The sequence below is a fragment of the Mastigoproctus giganteus genome, chromosome 4 (assembly GCF_048544385.1).
Source record: "Mastigoproctus giganteus isolate SK-2022 chromosome 4, ASM4854438v1, whole genome shotgun sequence".
In the NCBI taxonomy this organism is placed as follows: domain Eukaryota; kingdom Metazoa; phylum Arthropoda; class Arachnida; order Uropygi; family Thelyphonidae; genus Mastigoproctus; species Mastigoproctus giganteus.
Window position 1 is genome coordinate 103,933,550 of NC_143578.1, and position 19,099 is coordinate 103,952,648.

Here is a 19,099-nt window from a genome sequence, read left to right on the forward strand (position 1 = left end):
TCATTATACGGCTTGCTCAACCCATTCAAGGCATTATACATCCTTAATCAGATCACTTGCAGGTGCCTACTCCCCAGGCGCTGCAATTTGCAGAACTTAAGCCTTCCTTGATAAGAACACCCCTTTGTTCCCCTTACTAATCTTGTTGCCCTTCTTTGTATTCGTTCTAGCAACTCTACATCCTTCCTAAAATGAGGCCTCCAGACCTGTACACAGTACTCTAGATGTGGCCCAACCATTGCCTCGTATAACAGAATAATCACCTCACTGTCCCTGCTAGCAAAATTCATATATATTATCGACAAGACTTCATGAACTGCCCTGGCAGTCCATCAGCACTGCTCAGTGAACTTCATATTTGACTGCACAATTATTCCCAGGTCTTTTTTGCTTTTCACTTCCCTGAGTGTAGTACCACACAGTTGGTATGTTTCTCTTCAGTTATTGCTACCCATATTTGCTGTATCCATACTTGACTACTTATACTACTCATATTTGACTGCACAATTACCCCCAGATCTTTTTTTCACTTTCCATTTCTCTGAGTGTAGTACCACACAGTTGGTACATTTCTCTTTGGTTATTGCTACCCATTTGCAGTACTTTGCATTTGTTAATGTTAAACTTCAGTTGTCACTTCCCAGCCCATTTGCCCAACTTATCTAGATCCAGTTGGAGTAACATACTGATATTAACAACCCTCCCAACTTTTGTATCATCTGCAAACTTGGACATTAAACCTGATATACCTTCATCAATATCATTGATAAATATACAAAACAACAATGGGCCCAACACTGAACCTAGCAGAACTCCACTAATAACATTTGTCCACGAAGAGCAGTGTCCATTGATTACCACTCTCTGTCATCTCCCACTCAACCATCCCTTTATCCATTGTAGCAAATTAACCTGAATGCATACCTCTCCAATTTGTACAGCAGTCTTGTGCAACAGTATCAAAAGCTTTCCTGAAATCCAAGTATATGATATCAAAATTATTTTTGCAATTCAGTTTCTTTGTGAACACATCATAGTATCCAATCAAATTGTTCAGACAAGACCTCCCTTTAACAAACCCATGCTGTGTCTTAACTATTACTGCAGTCTTGTCTAGATGATCTTGCATTGCTTCTATAACAAGAGATTCTATTATTTTTGCTGGAATAGAAGTTAAACTAACAGGTCTGTAATTACTTGTCACCCTTTTTGAATTGGTGATACATTTGCAATATCCAGTCCATAGGGACTTCCCCTGAATCCAAATAAGCTCTCATAATTATGGTTAAGGGTTTGCTTACTTCTTTTGCTGCCTCCTTTAATATAACTGGATAGATCCTGTCCACTGCAGGTGCCTTCCTTATGTTTAACTGCAATAATTTCTCCTCCACTTTGCTCTCAGTTATTACAAAATCACTTAGCTCCCTGTTAAGAGTTTGATAAACTTTTGGCATTCCCTTCATTGAATAACTCCTCATGTGTGAATGTAGATGCAAAATACTTATTCAGTTTATCAGCCAACTGAGCATGATGATCAATCTGATTTATTCCTTTCCTTCTAGAGTTTACATAAATAAACAACTGTTTGCTGTTTTTCTTTGCATCCTTTGCCAAATATTTCTCGTAATCTGCCTTCACCTGCCTAACTTCCTTTGTGACTTGATTACAGACTAGATTATATCTAGCCTGTCTCCGTAGCCGAGTGGGCAAGAGCGGGAGTGCAGTAGCACACGCTCTTTGAGTAGACCGGGGTTCAAGCCCCTGACTGCTGAATACGGTCGATCTGCCAACCCGCACTGGACCAGCGTGGCAGATTATGGTCCATTTCCCTCAGCATGAATTGTTGAGGAGGCTTCCATCCTGCAGTGGGTTGATAATGGCTGCACTTTACTTTTATATCTACCGTAGGCTTCTGAGTCACCTGATACTTTATATACATCCCATACATTTTTCTTCTCTGCCATGAGCCTCATTAATTCACCTGACATCCATTTAGACCTAAACCTTGAACAATATTTCTTCATTGGAATGAAAAGCCTAGTAGCCTCCAAACTTAAGTCCCTGAAAGTTTCCCATTTAGAATTCAACGTTGGTAACATCATCAGTTTATCCCACTGTACTCACCTTTACGGAAGCAAAAACCTTTTCCTTTACCCCTGATGGTAATTAAATCTTTAAGTAAATCCCACATCAGTACACTGTGATCACTGCCACCTAGTGGTTCATTTATCTGCAAATTCTTAATACACGAATGATCACTGCTGATAACTAGATCAAGAATATTACTCTCCCTGGTTGCCTCTCGAATATGCTGCTTCAGAAATCAATCATCCAATAAATCCACAACAGTCTTGCTGGTGTGCGAGTGACCAATCCACAAGTTCCAGTCAATATCTGGAAAGTTAAAAACCAACATTATAAGACATTCTGATTTACTGGCCCACTCTATTTCTCTGCACAATTGCTCATTATACTCATCAGATTCATTAGGCCTATAACACACTTACTCTCATTTTTTATTTCCCAGTGCTCATGTCACACCAAACAGACTCAACAGTGTCCACCAACATCAATTGGATGCATTTCCTTAGATTTTGTGTGTTTCTTAACTAACAGGATAACCCCTCCTCCCTTCCTGTCCTATCTATCCTTCCTGTACACACTGTACTCCCCAAATTCCAATTCTGCACTGCTTATATCTATGTGACACCCCATCTGTATATTTATCAATGATAAATATAAACATCAACTTTTGTATATTTATCAATGATATTGATGAAGTTATATCAGGCTTAGTGTCAAAGTTTGCAGATCATACAAAGGTTGACAGGGTTGTTAATGACAGTAATGGCAGTGTGCTACTGCAACAATATCTAGATAATTTGGGCGGATGGGCTAAGAAGTGGCAACTGAAGTTTAACCTTGACAAATGCAAAGTACTGCATATGCGTCGAAGTAACCCCAGAGAAATGTACCAACTGTGTGGTACTACACTTAAGGTGGTAGAAAATGAAAAAGACCTGGGAGTAATTGTGCAGTCAGACATGAAGTTTTATGAGCAATGCAGACAGGCTGCCAGGCAAGTTATGGGGTTTTGTCAATGATATATAGGAATTTTGCTAGCAGGGAAAAGGAGGCGATTGTCCCTCTGTATAAGGCAATGGTCAGGCCATGCCTTGAGTACTGCGTACAGGTCTGGAGGCTTCATTTTAGGAAGGATGTAGATTTTCTTGAGCGTGTACAGAGATGTTTGTTTTGTTTTAGTTAGTTGTTGGCGCATCGGCTTCTGTGGTCATAATGCACCTCCCAAGGTTTTTGCAGTACTCTGATCCAAGCCCGAAGCAGCGACCTTTGGGTTGCCAGGCAGGCAATTTACTCACCTGGCTAGTCCAGTGAACAGAGAAGGGCAACCAGATTCCTGAGGGGAATGAAGAGATCCTCTTACCAAGAGAGGCTTAAGTTCTGCAAATTGCAGTGGCTGGAGACTAGGCACCTGTGCTGTGATCTGATTGAGGTGTATAAGGCCTTGAATGGGTTGAGCATGCTGAATTCTGATGGGATCCTTCCACTTGTTCAGATTACGAACCTAAGGGTACATAAATTGAAATTAAGAAAAGACAGATGTACAATAGATGTGCGGAAATTTGCTTTTAGCCAGCGGGTGGTTAATTGCTGGAACAAACTTACATCTGTCGCTGTGGAAGTTGATAGGTTAAATAAATTTAAGGAGGAACTGGGCAGGCATTTGGAGGGAATGGTGTGATTTTTTTTTTTTTTTCCTTTTTTGGCTGATGCTGCATAAGCTCATACACTTGCTTTCTTGCATCACATGCCGCTACTACTACTACTGTCTCTGATATCCCAACAATATCTGCATTTGATGTCTTGACTAGCACTTCAAGCTCGACAAATTTATTAATTATACCCCTAGCTTGGTGTACATGCAAGTATACATGCACATGTTCCTACATGTGCATGTATACTTGCATGTACATGTACTCTTCGATCCTAACACAGCCTATGTATTTACTTGTTCCACTATAATTCCCAGCAGTCCTGGAAATCTCCATTATCTTGCTTTCCAGGCTGCTGCTCATTCTAATAGAAGCAATGCAAGCATCATTTTTGCCTCTGCTTGTGGCTACTATTAATCTATCTGCGTATCCCTCCAATCTAGCAGTTTTCTGACCCACCTAACACTGCCTCGATAGCATCATCAAGTATTCTTGCACCCCCCTTCTATTTAAGTGTATCCCATCCCTGTACAAGCAGTCTCTCCTTTTAACAAGCACAGACCATGCTGAGAAAAATTCTACCTCTTGAGCCTTGCACAATCTCTCCAGGGCCAAATTGATTGACACAAGCTCTCGTCATATACTTCCTCCTATCGTGTCTAGGCAGAATTGCAGACACTTTCACATTCAAACCTAACTTGTCCCTTTTTTTCAACATTGACCTGTACTTGTTGAGTAAATCTGTAGATCTTTTACTCTTAATGTCATTAGTTCCGAAGTGTACAACAATATCAACTTTTGTGCCCCTGAAAGATGATATCTGCTCTACAATGTCATCAACTTCTGCCCCTGTCACACATACCCTGGTCCTGTTCCACCTATCTAGTAATGGCTTGAAGTAGTAGGGAGGGTGAGTCTTGGCATATCCATTGCATAGTCCAGACACACTATTCTAGAATATCATCTCTTTGGGTCAATTAAGCACAAAGACAAGACTGAAGTTCTTCCATCTATGGGAAGGCATAAATCTCAAGCATATCCAAGTGTTCAAATCCACAGTTTGTTTGTGAAAAAGGGAAAGAGTAAATTATGCGACAATGCAGAAGTCCACAGCAAATATTCACTGTCAGCTTTTTGCTGCTTCTTTCGAATTCTTGTACAATGTGTGGGTTTTCCAAGTCACTAAATTAGAACATTATGCACGCTCTCCATTCCCAAACATGGAATGTGGACTCATTGGAAAATGCAACCTGCTTAAAAATTTTTTGTCTCTATCCATATGGTGAAGCACAATCAATGCAAATTTGAAACACTTTGGTTTACATTGAGACTTCAAGGCCTGCATAAGCTGCATTTTGTATGCACAGAACTTAAATGTTTGTGCAGGGCTCTGTACAATCAGATCAATCAGAACTGCCTTGAGGCAGCTCTGATTGATCTGGAAGGGCTCTTAGCAAGCTATATCACACCTTTGCACTTGTGCTAGGATGTCCTGTCCATACTTTTTTTGTCATCGACATTTCCCATTTTCATAAACTTTCGATGCCACTCATGAATGCTGATGGTGGTTGTTGTGCATACTTTGCTTGACAATTTCTTTGAGTTTGAACATCAGATTTGGTCTCAATGAACCATGCCACACATTGAGCCTTCTGCTGAGGAGATGCCATTTTCACTTACACTACTCTTATATGACAAGTACCACCTATAATCACCTAATATGGTAAAAATGCTTTTTGAGTTGTTAATTCATTGGCTTTAAATTTGTTTTTTTTTTTTTTTTTTTTTTTTATTAAACTTGTTTTTCTTTTTTTAATGAATTTATGAAATAGTTCAGGCCTTTTTGGGACATCTGGTATATGACCTTACTGTATGGCTATGCAATGCCATGCAATTCTAAACTATACTATACTCAGCCATGCAGAACTAGTAATGGCTTGAAATAGCAGGGAGGGTCTTGGCGTATCCACTGTATAGTCCAGACACACTATTTAGAATACCACCTCTTTGGGTCACTGAAGCAAACATCTTCTTGGGAATAAATCCATGCACTGGCAAGATTAATGCCTATATTATGATCGTGATAATACAGAATATATTATGATTTTAAGTATTCAGAGAGAGAGAGAGAGAAGGTTTCATATTTTTACTTGTCATAAGCTTTATATTATTATATTACACAGTACATATAATATTTTATTAACATATATTATTAATTTACTTAGATATAACTTAACAAATACCACTGAATTTAAGTAAAAACTGCAGCTAAAAAATTACAATCTTCCAAATTAAATAAATAACTCCATAAATATACTAACCTACTTCACCAATTCCATGTACATGAAGTGATATACACTGCTGAGGTTTCTTGGAAACAGACGTGCTAGACATTAAAGATATGCCATCTTGTGAATGGTCCTTATCAGAATATCCCGAACACAGCCGAATTCTAAATTCCTGTAACTGATCATTTTATATACATTAAAAAGGAAATACTTCAAGATTTTATAATACACACGATTAAAGTAATATTAAGTAAGCAACATAAAATATACTATTTATGTTGTTCAGTTGGTGGTGCAAAAGTTGAGGTATTGAGCATTACCTATTGAAAATTATGAAAGAAACATGTTTAATTTTTGTGATTCAGCATTCCTAAATGCAGTCATACTTATATATTAATTTAAGAAAGGTGAAGATTTTTTTCAATGCTTTGCCTATTCTTTAAGGCATTTCTTAGAGCTATGAATTCCTTAAATTTGCAACATACTACGAGGTGGCACTGGCAACTAGTTCATAGTGTAGATATAGGCAAGTAAGTGAGTGTGGCAAATGCACAGATGGCAAGAATAACCTCTTCCTTTCTGTTTTTATACAGACAAGATATCCACTGCTTAGGATCAGGTTTTTGGAATAATTTAGTATTTACTTTTTCCTGTAAAATTTCCTGCTGTCTACTTGTGTATCTAATAAAAAAAAAAAAAAAATTATCTTATATATGCCAACAAATTTAAAAACACTATTAAAAAAATTGTAACTTATATTGCAATAGACCTCAGTTCTTTGGGAAAGAACTGAGGTCTACTGCAATTTTAGCTGCAGAATTTACATGTTCATTTTCACAATTTAAGGGGAACTGCATGTTCAACTGAAGATTTTTTTTTTTATATGGGTGGGGGCAGAATTTTACATTGAAGTTTACATTAAAGGGAAAAGGCTCAATATGTTCCAAAGCAAAAAGCATATGATATAACTGTGCAGTGAACAAACTGAATTCCAGTGGAAATTGTAAAATGGTAAAGCTTGTTCTTTTCAACTTTTCTGCTGTCTACTTGTGTATTTAATAAAAAAATTGTAATTTTTATAGATGCCTTGTATGTTGTTATTGTGTTGGGATTTAACAACACATACACTGCTGTTGTTGTTGTTTGGTTTTTAGGAGCATTAGCCATATTGCTCCGATACACACATACACTGCTAGAGCCATATTGTGTCTTTCTAAAGGTTAATAGGAAATACAGGTAGCCCTCGATTTACATCGGAGTTAGTTTCCTGGGGGTACAGGCACAAATGGAATCAGCGCAAATGGAACCCTTTATGTAACGGAGTCAATTGAAAATCACAGGGTTAGGTTCCGGGCACCAAAAATTTTACTTACCACTTTGCATTGATTGTTTTATTTTATTGGCATTCTTCATAGTCAGAGGCGGATTTAACGGCGGGCGCACCGGGCACGCGCCCTGGGCCCCGACTTCTGAAGGGCCCACGCAAAACCCCAACAAATTAGTTGAACATATTAGTTCAAAACTTTGTGATTATTATTATGCTATTATTAATTATATTATACATATATTATATTCAAATTTTATTGGAAATAAAACATTAATAGTACATAATATTTTTTATTTATTTAAAAAAATGGTTAACATGTATTTTTATTTTCCCTGTCTCTCTGTTTTTTTTAAGGGACCCAATATTTTCTTCTGCGCCCGGGGCCTCAACCGACCTTAATCCGCTCCTGTTCATAGTTGTAGTAATAGTTGATGGAGGCATATTCATAGCCCTACACACATTAGGGCAGCTTTCACCAGATCCCATCCTCCGAATATTGCACTAGGATTCAATGAACTTCTTTTACTAGACATGCCGTTTCTTTATTCTATTAAATTAAAAACTTTATAACACGATTGGCAAAAGCTGCACACCGATAACAATATTATTTTTATTTAATTTATTAATAGCACAATTAATAAAAAATGCTAGCGTAATAAATTTCCAACACGTGTAAATAGCATAAACAACAACAACCAACTGAATGGTTCACCACATGGCCTTTTACTACCCGCATCCATGAGTGGTTACTTTGAGGGCAGGAATCTTTCTCGTCTCTCATACGGATGTGGTAATTACTGATTGCCTCAGATTGTCCTAAATCACATTAACAGTTGATAGCACAGTATGATGCTGATAAATTTTGTCTGACAATTTTAAACTTTCAATTTATAAAAATTTGCAAAAAAAAAAAAAAAAAAAAATTGCAAAAAAAAAAAAAAATAAATAATAATAAAAATACATTGTGGTTAGTGATCAGTGTTATTGCAAATCATAACAGTGCAAAATGAGGGCTACCTGTACTAACTTTACTGTAATACCTGTTATATTTTTATGGTATATTCCTGTTATTAAGGAAAGTAAACAGTTCCTTCTTATTAGGGTCATCTACAAGAATCTGCAATAACGTTAGTGATGACTATGCATCAGCACATGATTTAAAGCTGTTTGAGCTGATAGTGAGAAGGTGAGGACACCTCCACTAATAAATGACGAATAGTCAGTTGCACGCGACATGATGTGCATTGAGGAGCACTGTCATCGCTAATAGATAGAGGTGTGTGAGGCAAGTATGCCCAATTCTTAGCTTAGCCTTCCTAGAATTACTTCATCTCATCTGCTTTTCTGAAAGCTGGAGAGCCACAGCTTTGGATCTGGATTTATTCGGTAAAGTTTGTTTCCTGGATAACCTCTCCATATTATTGACCAGCTATTGTAACATGCTTTATGAATGATGGGTTTGAATTTGGTATATGGAACTTGACAAGTCGGTAAAATAGAAGTATGTGGTTGTTTGGCAGCAGGATCTGCTTTTTCATTTCATGCTATCTCAGAATGCCCTGGGATCCAGCAGAATGTAATGGTTTGGTTTGACTCATTGCATGCAATTAATTTAGAATGTATTCATTTTATTACAGGGTGGGAGTAGTCTGTATTACTACTTATAGCAGAGATGGCACTGAGCGAGTCAGTGTATATAAAAGCGAATGGTATTAGAAATTCAATAATGTGATCCAGAGGTAAGTTTATTGAATAAACCTCAGCAGTGAAGATACTGCATTCTACTGGTAATGAGACAGAAGTGGTGAATGATGGGAATATTGTTGCAGCACCTACTTGGATCTCAGTTTTTGATCAATCTGTATAGATTTCATAGGCCTGTGACTGAGAGAGTAAGTTGCATGTAACTGTGGAATATTGGGGGGGGGGGAGACAATGTGTTCTTTCTGCAAATTTGGAAAATAGTCATCATATATTGCACAGATATTTATCCAGGTTGGATCTGGTGGTGTCATGACCTGAAATATATTACCGAGATTTCTATATTCCATGATTGAGCCAATTCCTTACATCTAAGGGGAACAGGTTGGTTTTCATTTGGTTTACTATTGTAAAATGACTCCCAATCAGTTTTGTGTAGACGTCTCCAACTAGGGTCAGAGGGAACATTGCAGATTTTTGCACCATACAACAGAAGTAATGTTTTTCTGCAAAGATGTAAGGGAGGTTCTGAAAGCCCTCAGAGCACAGTGCTGGATGGTGTTTAATTGATGGAGAACCATAGTCCAAGAGAGACCTGATGCGAGCTCTATAAATATGGATGAGGGTATGTCGATCAGCACCCCATGACATGGACACACACCGGAGGATGTTCAATTTCTTTAAGCAGATGGTACAGATGGTACAAGGAAACAGACAGTGTGAGCAACAGGAACTGGCATGTTATTTATCTTTAGCTCTGGATCAGGATGAAGTGACTGAAGTTTGCAGAAATGCCTGGTAGTGGATTTCTGTTCAGCGAGATGGTATCCATTGTGTAAAGTCCAAGATGAAATCTGGTTAGAGTAATCTGCAGTTGTCTTTCAACAGTATTCATACTTTGCAATTGGCAGAATATGGCGAGGTCATCAGTATACATGTATACTTCAATCGTTTTGGTAAGATCTTCCAATATATTGTTCATCCTAATCGCAAATAGGATTGGACTCAATATGGAACCATATTGAGTCCAATGTGGGACACCCTATTCTTGAATGTGAGATGCCGACAGCATGTTTTTATATTGGACTTAAAATGTGCGTAACTTTAAAAAGTTCTGAACTATTAGAGGGAGGTAGCCTCTCAGTCCTAACTGATGCATATCTTTATGTTATGTTATGTTATTTGGTTTACTTTAGGAGCATTAGCAACTAAGGCCATATTGCTCTGGAAATATGCGGTGGTCATTCCCTGACCTTTCTGCATCCTCCGTATTTGGTGGTGACGGGCTCGAACCCCGGTCTAATCCAGAAGTGTGTGCTACGCACTGCTGCTCCTTCCCACCTGGCTACGGAGGCACCCTTGCATATCTTTAATGATACCATGATGCCATATGGTGTCAGATGCTTTATGAATATCCAGGTTGACCATCCCTAGATGTCATCTCCTGATGAAGGCATTACGAATGTTGGATTCAATTTTGACAAGTAAATCTAGGTTAGACCTGTTTTTAAAGAAGCCATATTGGTGATCAGAAATTAGATTTTGGGAGTCTAGAACCACCATACTTTCAAATATTTGCCCAAACAGGATGTCAATGACATCGGTCTGTAATTCTGAATTTGAGAAGGATCTTTGCCGAGATTTGGTATAGCACAAATATAGGAATGATGCCAAGAGAAAGGGTATGTATTTTCTTAAAAGACGGTTGTAAAATAGTAATAATATGAATAGATCAGGTTCACATAGATGCTTCAGCATACCGTAGTGAATGCCATCTAGTCCTGCTCCACTAGACTGAGATTTGTTCTGGGATTCTTTCAGTTCAGCTAGAGTAAAGGGCTAGTTATACAGAAGTGAGAGACTAGTTAGAATATTCAATTTATGACATTCTTCATTAGTTTTAATGTGTTGAAAGGTCACATAAGATGAAGAGGCAGAAATATTATAGAAAGATTCAGCAGAAGATTTGCAATATCAGTAGGAGAGGATAAGTACTTCCCATTCCATTATATTATTGGGGACTGTAACAGTAGAAATTTCCCATTGAGTGCTTGTTGTTTTTTCCAGATAACCCGAGTGTCAGTATTTTTGTTAATAGTCGAGGTAAAGTTAATCCAGGAGTCACATTTTGCCTTTTTTTCTTAATTTGTCTTGCTGTGACTGAGTTTTTTGAAACCAATTAGGTTAGTGGCAGTTTACCAATTTGCGAAATGGGTTACAAGCGCAGTTTTTTCTCTTTTTGCTTTGGAGCAATCTTCCTTCCACCACTGATTTTGGTATACATGCTTACACTGATCGAATTTTGGAATGGAAATTTCTGCTGCCGATAATATATGGGTGGTAATATGATTGGTTTTCTCATCAATATGTTTTTGCTGTACATATTGGTTGTCGAAGAGGACTCAAGTAGAAAATTTTTTCCAGTCTGCTTTGTTTAAATTCGAAGAAGCATGGCCTTTAGGACATGACACATGTCAAACACAACACGTGTTTGAATTGAACTGATAATGGGAAAATGGTCACTGTGGGATGCATAATTCAGCACTAACCATTCCAAGCTTGGAAAAAGAGATACTGAACAGATGGATAAGTATATGGCTGATTTTGTACCAGCAGGTAGTTGAACTTGAGTTGGAGACCCAGTGTTTAATACAGCCAGATTATAGTTATCCAGGAATATTTCAATCAATTGGCCTCTCCTATCCATGGTGAAAGATCCCCACAATGGATGGTGACCACCGAAATCATTGATTAAACAGATAGGAGGTGGAAGTTGTGTGATAAGGCTGTCAAGTTCAGTCTGGGAGCAAGGATAATTCAGTGAGATCTAAATGGACACAACCATTAACGATATTTTCATTGCTATCCAAACTGCTAGACGTTTTAAGGAAGTATGTAGTTGGAGATGTCTTGAGGGTATTATAGTTTTGACAAGAATAGATACCCAGTCATTAGGAGTGTCAAAATAACACTCTCGCTTAATATAGTAGTCATAGTAATAGATGCAAGAAAACAAGCGTATTAGCTTATGTAGCATTAGTCAAAAAAAAAAAAAAAAAAAAAAAAAACACAACCATTCCCTCTTAAAGTTTGCCCAGTTCCACCTCAAATTTATTTAAGCAATCAACTTCCACAATGACAGATGGAGGTTTGTTCCAGCAATTAACCACCTACTGGATAAAGGCAAAGTTCCGCACATCTATTCTACAACTCACTTGCCTCAATTTCAATTTATACCCCCTTAGGTTCGTAATCTGAGCAAGCAGAAGAATCCCACCTTATACACCTCAATTAGATCACTTCACAGGTGCCTAGTCTCCAGCCGCTGCAATCTGAAGAATTTTAGCCTCTTTGGTAAGAGGACTCCGACCCCTTCATTCCCCTCACCAATCTTGTTGCCATTCTCTGTACACACTCAAGCAAATCTACATCCTTCCTAAAATGAGACTTCCAGACTTGTACGTAGTGTGGCCTGACTGTTGTCTTATACAAGGGGAAAATTGATCACCTCCTTTTCGCTGCTAGCAAAATTCCTGTACATCACTGACAAAACCCCATTACCTGCTCTTGCACCTGTCTGCACTGCTCAGAAAACTTCATATCTAACTGCACAATTACTCCCAGGTCTTTTTCATTTTCTTCCACCCTAAGTGTAGTACCACACAGTTGGTACGTTCCTCTGGGGATATTTCTACCCATATGCAGTACTTTGAATTTCTCAATGTTAAACTTCAGTTGACACTTCTCAGCCGATACACAGTACTTTGCATTTGTCAACGTTAAGCTTCAGTTGCCACTTCTCAGCCCATATGTTCAACTTTTTAACACCTTGTTGCAGTAGCACACTGCCATTACTGTCATTAACAACCATGCCAAACTTTGTATCATCTGCACACTTCGACAATACGCCTGATATACCTTCATCAATATCATTGATAAATATGATAAATATACAAAACAACAGGTGGGCCCAATACCGAACCGTGTGGGACTCCACTAATAACATTAGTACATGAAGAGCAATGTCCATTGATTACCACCCTCGGTCTTCTCCCACTCAACCACCCTTTTATCCATTGTAACAACTTACCTTGATACCATTCTGCTCCAATTTGTACTGTAGTCTTTCATGCACAACAGTGTCAAAAGCTTTCCTGAAATCCAAGTATATGATATCAAAATTATTTTTTTGCATCCAGTTCCTTTGTAACTGCATCATAGTATCCAATCAAATTTGTCAGATAAGACTTTCCCTTAATGAACCCATGCTGTGTTTGAATTATTGCTGCAGTCTTGTCTAGATGATCTTGCAATGCATTATTAACCAGTGACTCCATTATTTTACCCAGAATAGAAGTTTAAATAACTGGTCTGTAATTACTTGTGTTACACTTCGATTCCCCTTTGTGATTGGGGATATCCAGATATTGCACATCTCCAGTCTGTGGGGACTTTCCCTGAGTCCAAGGATGCTTCATAATTATGTCTAAGGGTTTGCTTAGTTCCTTTGCCGCCTCCTTTAATATAACTGGATAGATCCCATCCACCCCAGATGCCTTTCTTATGTTTACCTTCAAAAGTAAATCTCACATCAGTACACTGTGATGACTGCCACCTAGTGGTTCCTTTATCTGCAAATTCTTAATACACAAATGATCACGGCTGATAACCAGACCTAGATTATTACCCTCCTTGGTTGCCTCTCGAATATGCTGCTGCAGAAATCAATCATCCAATAAATCCATAAAAGTCTTGCTAGTGTGCGAGTGACCAACCCACAAGTTCCAGTCAATATCTGGGAAGTGAAAATCCCCCATTATAAGACATTCCAATTTACTAGCCCACTTTATTTCTCTGTACAATTGTTTGTTGTACTCATTCGAGTCATTAGGCCTATAACACACTCTTACTCTTAATTTCGGTTTCCCATTGCTTACGTCACACCAAACTGATTCAACATTGCACTGTTCACCTATATCAACTGGATGCACTTTCTTAGATTTTATGTTTTTCTTAATTAACAGCATAACCCCTCCTCCCTTCCTATCCTGTCTATCCTTTCTGTACACATTTTATTCCCCAAATTCCAATTCTACATTCCTAATATCTGTGTGACACCACGTCTCTGATGTCCCAACAATATCTGACTTTGATGTCTTAACCAGCACTTCAAATGCAACAAATTTATTTACTTTCTTCTAGCATTGGTGTACATGCAAGTATACATACACCTATTCTTATTCTTAGTTACCCTAACACAGCCCACATATTCATTTGTTTCATGATGACTGCCATCAGTCCCCGAAACCCCCAGCGCTCCTCGCTCCAGGCCGCTGCTCATTCTAATAGAAGTAGTGCAAGAATCACCTTCACCTCTGTCTGTGGCTATTTTTAACCTTTTAGTTTATGAATCCCCCCTCCAAGCTAGCAGTTTTCTGACCTACCTAATGCTGCCTCAATAGCTTCAGCAAACGCTCTTGCACCCTTTCAACTTAAGTGTATCCCATCCCTATAGAAGCAGTCTCTCCTGTTTATACTGTGGAGCTTCAAAAAGCCCCTAAAATAATGTGGAGTGCTTTATGATGGATAACATCCATCATAAAGCACACCTAGTTGGACTGGTGTACTATAACAAATTGTTGTTGTTATGAAATTTAATGACACATAAGCTGCTAGGCCCATATTGTATCTTTCTAATTGGTAATAGGAAATACTAACTTTATTGTAATAACTGTTAAATTTTATGGTATATTCCTATGTTATTTAGGAAGGCAAACAGTTCTGTTTTATTACGGTCATCTCCAAGAATCTGCAATAATGTTAGTGAAGATATTAGCAGATGATTTAAAGCTGTTTGAGTGGATATTGAAAAGGTGAGGAAGTCAACTAATAAATGACGAATAGTCAGTTGCACATGATATGATTTGCATAAAGGAATGCTGTCATTTGTTAATTGATAGAGGTGTGCGAGTCGAGGTATGACCAATTCTTAGTCTTCCTAGAACTATTTCTTCTCATCTGCATTTCCGAAAGCTGGAGTGTTGTTGTTATTTGGTTTTTTAGGAGCATTAGCAACTAAGGCCATATTGCTCCGAGGATATGCGGTGGTCATTCCCTGACCTTTCCGCATCCTCCGTATTTGGTGGTCACGGGCTCGAACCCCGGTTTAATCAAGAAGCGTGTGCTACGCACTGCTGCTCCTGCTCACCTGGCTATGGAGGTGCCTCAGCTGGAGAGTCACAGCTTTGGATCTACTTTTATTCCGTAAAGATTGTTCCATGGATAACTTCTCCAGATTGTTGACCAACTATTGTAACGTGCTTTATGGATGATTGGTTTGAAAGCGGTATAGAGAATTTGAAAAGTCTTCAAAATGGAAGTATCTGGTTGTTTGGCTGCAAGATCTCCTTTTCATTTCCTGTTATCCCACAATGCCCCGGGATCCAGCAGAATATCACAATTTGGTTTGACTGATTTAGAATTGATTTAAATGAAAGTAATTTAGAATGTATTTCTTTTATTACAGGGTGAGAGGAGTTGGTATTACTGCTTTTGGTGGAGACAGCACTGAGCGAGTCAGTGTATATTAAAGCAGATGAAATTAGTAGTTGAATAATGTGATCCAGATCTAAGTTTATAGCACAGAGCTCAGCAGTGAAGATACTGCATTCTAGAGACAATGAGACAGAAGTGGTGAATGATGGGAAGATTGCGGCAGCACCTACTTGGGTCTCGGTTTTTGATCCATGTGTATAGATTTCACATGCTGTTGAATTAGAAAGCGAGTAAGTTGCATGTAACTGGGCGATACTGGAAGGAGACAGGGTGTTCTTTCCCCACCATTGAAAATAGCCATCATATATTGCACAGATATTTGTCTAGAGTGGATCTGATGGTGTCTTGTCCTGAAATATATTCCCAATTTCTATATTCCACGATTGAGCTAGTTCCTTAAATCTAAGTGGAGCAGGTCGGTTTTCATTTGGTTTACTGTTGTAAAATGACTCCCATTCGGTATTGTACAGACATCTCCTACTAGGGTGATAGGGAAGACTGTGGATTTTTGTGGCATATATCAGAAGTAATGTTTTTCTGCAAAGATGTAAGGGATGATCATCGGCTTCGATGTATAGGCTCTGAACCAGGAGGTTCTGAAAGCCCCTAGAGCAACTCTCAGAGCACTGTGCTGGATGGTGTTTAATTGCCCTAAAGTACTTTTTCTAGCAGAGTCATACACTGGAGAACCATAGTCCAAGCGAGACCTGATGAGAGCTCTATAAATATGGATGAGGGTATGTCGATCAGCGCCGCATGACATGGATCACACACACACACACACACACACACACACACACACACACACACACACACACACACACACACACACACACACACACACACACACACACACACACACACACACCGGAGGATGTTCAATTTCTTTAAGCAGATGGTACGAAGATAAGCCACATGTGCTTGAAAGTTCAGTTTCCTATCGAGTATCAAGCCAAGGAAACAAACAGTGTGAGAAACAGGAACTGGCATGTTATTTATCTTTAGCTCTGGATCAGGATGAAGTGACTGAAGTTTGCAGAAATGCCTGGTAGTGGATTTCTGTTCAGCGAGATGGTATCCATTGCGTAAGGTCCAAGACGAAATCTTGTTAGAGCAATTTGCATTTGTCTTTTGATGGTATTCATACTTTGCAATTGGCAGGATATGGTGAGGTTGTCAGCATACATATATACTTCAATAGTTTTTGGAAGGTCTTCCAATATATTGTTGACCCTAATAGCAAATAGGGTTGGACTCAATATCGAACCTTGTGGGGCAACACAAGGTTCGATAATGAATGTGAGATGCTGACAGCATGTGAGATGCAGACAGCATGACACCACTCTTCTTGAATGTGAGATACTGACAGCATGTTTCGATATCCAACTTGAAATGTGTAGAGTGTGTTTAGTGTCAAATGGCACCAGGGGTTTCCATTCATCTCCGCTTGGACTTGAAATGTGTGTAATTTTAAAAAGTTCTGAATTATTAAAGGGAGATAGCATCTCAGTCCTAACTGATGCATATCTTTAATGATACCATGACACCATGTGGTGTCAAATGCTTCATGAATATTCAGGTTGACCATCACTAGATGTTGTCTCCTGATGAATGCGTTACGAATGTCGGATTCAATTTTTACAAGTAACTCTAGGGTGGACCTGTTTTTATGGAAGCCATACTGATGATTAGAGAGTAGATTTTGGGAGTCTAGAATCCAGGTGAGCCTCTTATGCACCATCTTTCAAATATTTTGCCCAAACAGTTTGTCAACAATGTCGGTCTATAATTCTGAATTTGAGAAGGACCTTTGCTGGACTTTTGGTATAGCGCAAATATAAGAATGACGCCAAGACAGAGGATATGTATTTTCTAAACAGATCCGGCTGTAAAAGAGCAATAGCATGCATAGATTGGGTTCACATAGATGCTTGAGCATACTGTGGTGAATGCCATCTGGTCCAGCTGCACTAGATGGAGATTTGCTCAGGGACTCTTTGAGCTCAGCTAGAGTAAGTTGGTTATATGGAAGTTATCGACTAGTTCAAAAATTCAACTTAATATGTTCTTTATTAGTTTTAATGCGTTGAAAAGAGGTTGCATAAGAGGTGGAGACAGCAATATCACAGAAAGATTCTGATAAAGCATTTGGAATACCAGTAGGAGGGGATACGTCCTACCCATTCCATTCTATTATTGGAGGCTGCAATGGTAGAAATTTGCCTTTGAGTGCTTGTATTTTTTGCCAGATAATGTGAGTGTCAGTATTTTTGTTAATAGTTGAGGCAAAGTTAATCCAGGCATCACATTGTTCCTTTTTTCTAATTTGTCTTGCTCTGGCTCTGAGTTTTTTGAAAACAATTAGGTTGGTGGTAGTTGGTAATTTTCGAAATTGGTTCCAAGCATAGTTTTTTTTCTCTTTTAGCTTTGGAGTAATCTTCATTCCACCATTCGTTTTGGTGTACCCATTTGTGCTGGTTGGATTTTGAAATGGAAATTTCGGCTGCTGATAATATATGGCTGGTAATGGGTTCGGTTACTTCATCAATATGTTGCTGCTGTACATACTGTTTGTTGAATAGGACACAAGTAGAATAGTTTTTCCAGTCTGCTTTGTGGAAATTCCAAGAAGTTTGGGCTTTAGGGCATGACATGACCTGTGTTTGAATTGAACTTATAATAGGAAAATGGTCACTGTAGAATGGATCATTCAGCAGCAACCATTCCATGCTTGGAAAAAGAGATGCTGAACAAATGGATAAGTCTATGGCAGATGTTGTACCTGTAGGTAGCTGAACATGAGTTGGAGAGCCAGTGTTTAATACAGTCAACTTATGGTTATCTAGGAATGTTTCAATTAATTGGCCTCTCCTATCCATGATGGAAGATCCTCACAATGGATGGTGATCATTGAAATCACCAAGTAAACAGACAGGAGGTGGCAGTTGTATTAAAATATTGTCAAGTTCAGTCTGGGAACAAGGACAATTAGGTGGTATATAGAGAAATGCAAGGGTTAATGATATTCCCATTGCCATCCGAAATGCTACAACTTCTAAGTTGGTTTCTAGTTGGAGATGTCTTGATTGTATGGCAGTTTTGACAAGAATAACTACCCCCTCCACAAGGAGAAGAGTCAGAATTCCTGTCTCACCTAAACATAGTACAGTTTTTGAATTTGAGTGAAACTTTTGGTGATAAAACTGTTTCCTGTAAGCACACGCCTACTGCATAATCCTCTGCAATTCCATTGTAGTAATTTGTTCATTGGTTAGGTTTATTTGAAGAAGACTGATCTGACTGTTTTTTCTGAGAAGGTTTCTGTCTGCTTAGTTTTGATTTTTCATTTTTGGGAAAGATTGGGAATCCTGTGCCCATTGTATCATTGGCATGTAATTCTAGTACTGTGTCATCATCCTCTGACTGAACCTCCATTTCCATGTACTTATAGTGTGGTTTCACTTTCTTCTGGTTTTCACCACTAACAGATTTTG

General features: G+C 38.5%; 1 protein-coding gene across 1 annotated transcript in view; it reads right to left on the reverse strand.

The window, feature by feature from the left end:
* LOC150086960 (KICSTOR complex protein SZT2-like) overlaps positions 1-19,099 on the reverse strand; it is a 1,378,951-nt gene that overhangs the window by 576,495 nt on the left and 783,357 nt on the right. The window contains exon 40 of the mRNA XM_090372336.1: positions 6,056-6,194. Coding sequence (XP_090228462.1) covers positions 6,056-6,194 — 139 coding nt within the window. The remainder of the gene's footprint in view (positions 1-6,055; positions 6,195-19,099) is intronic.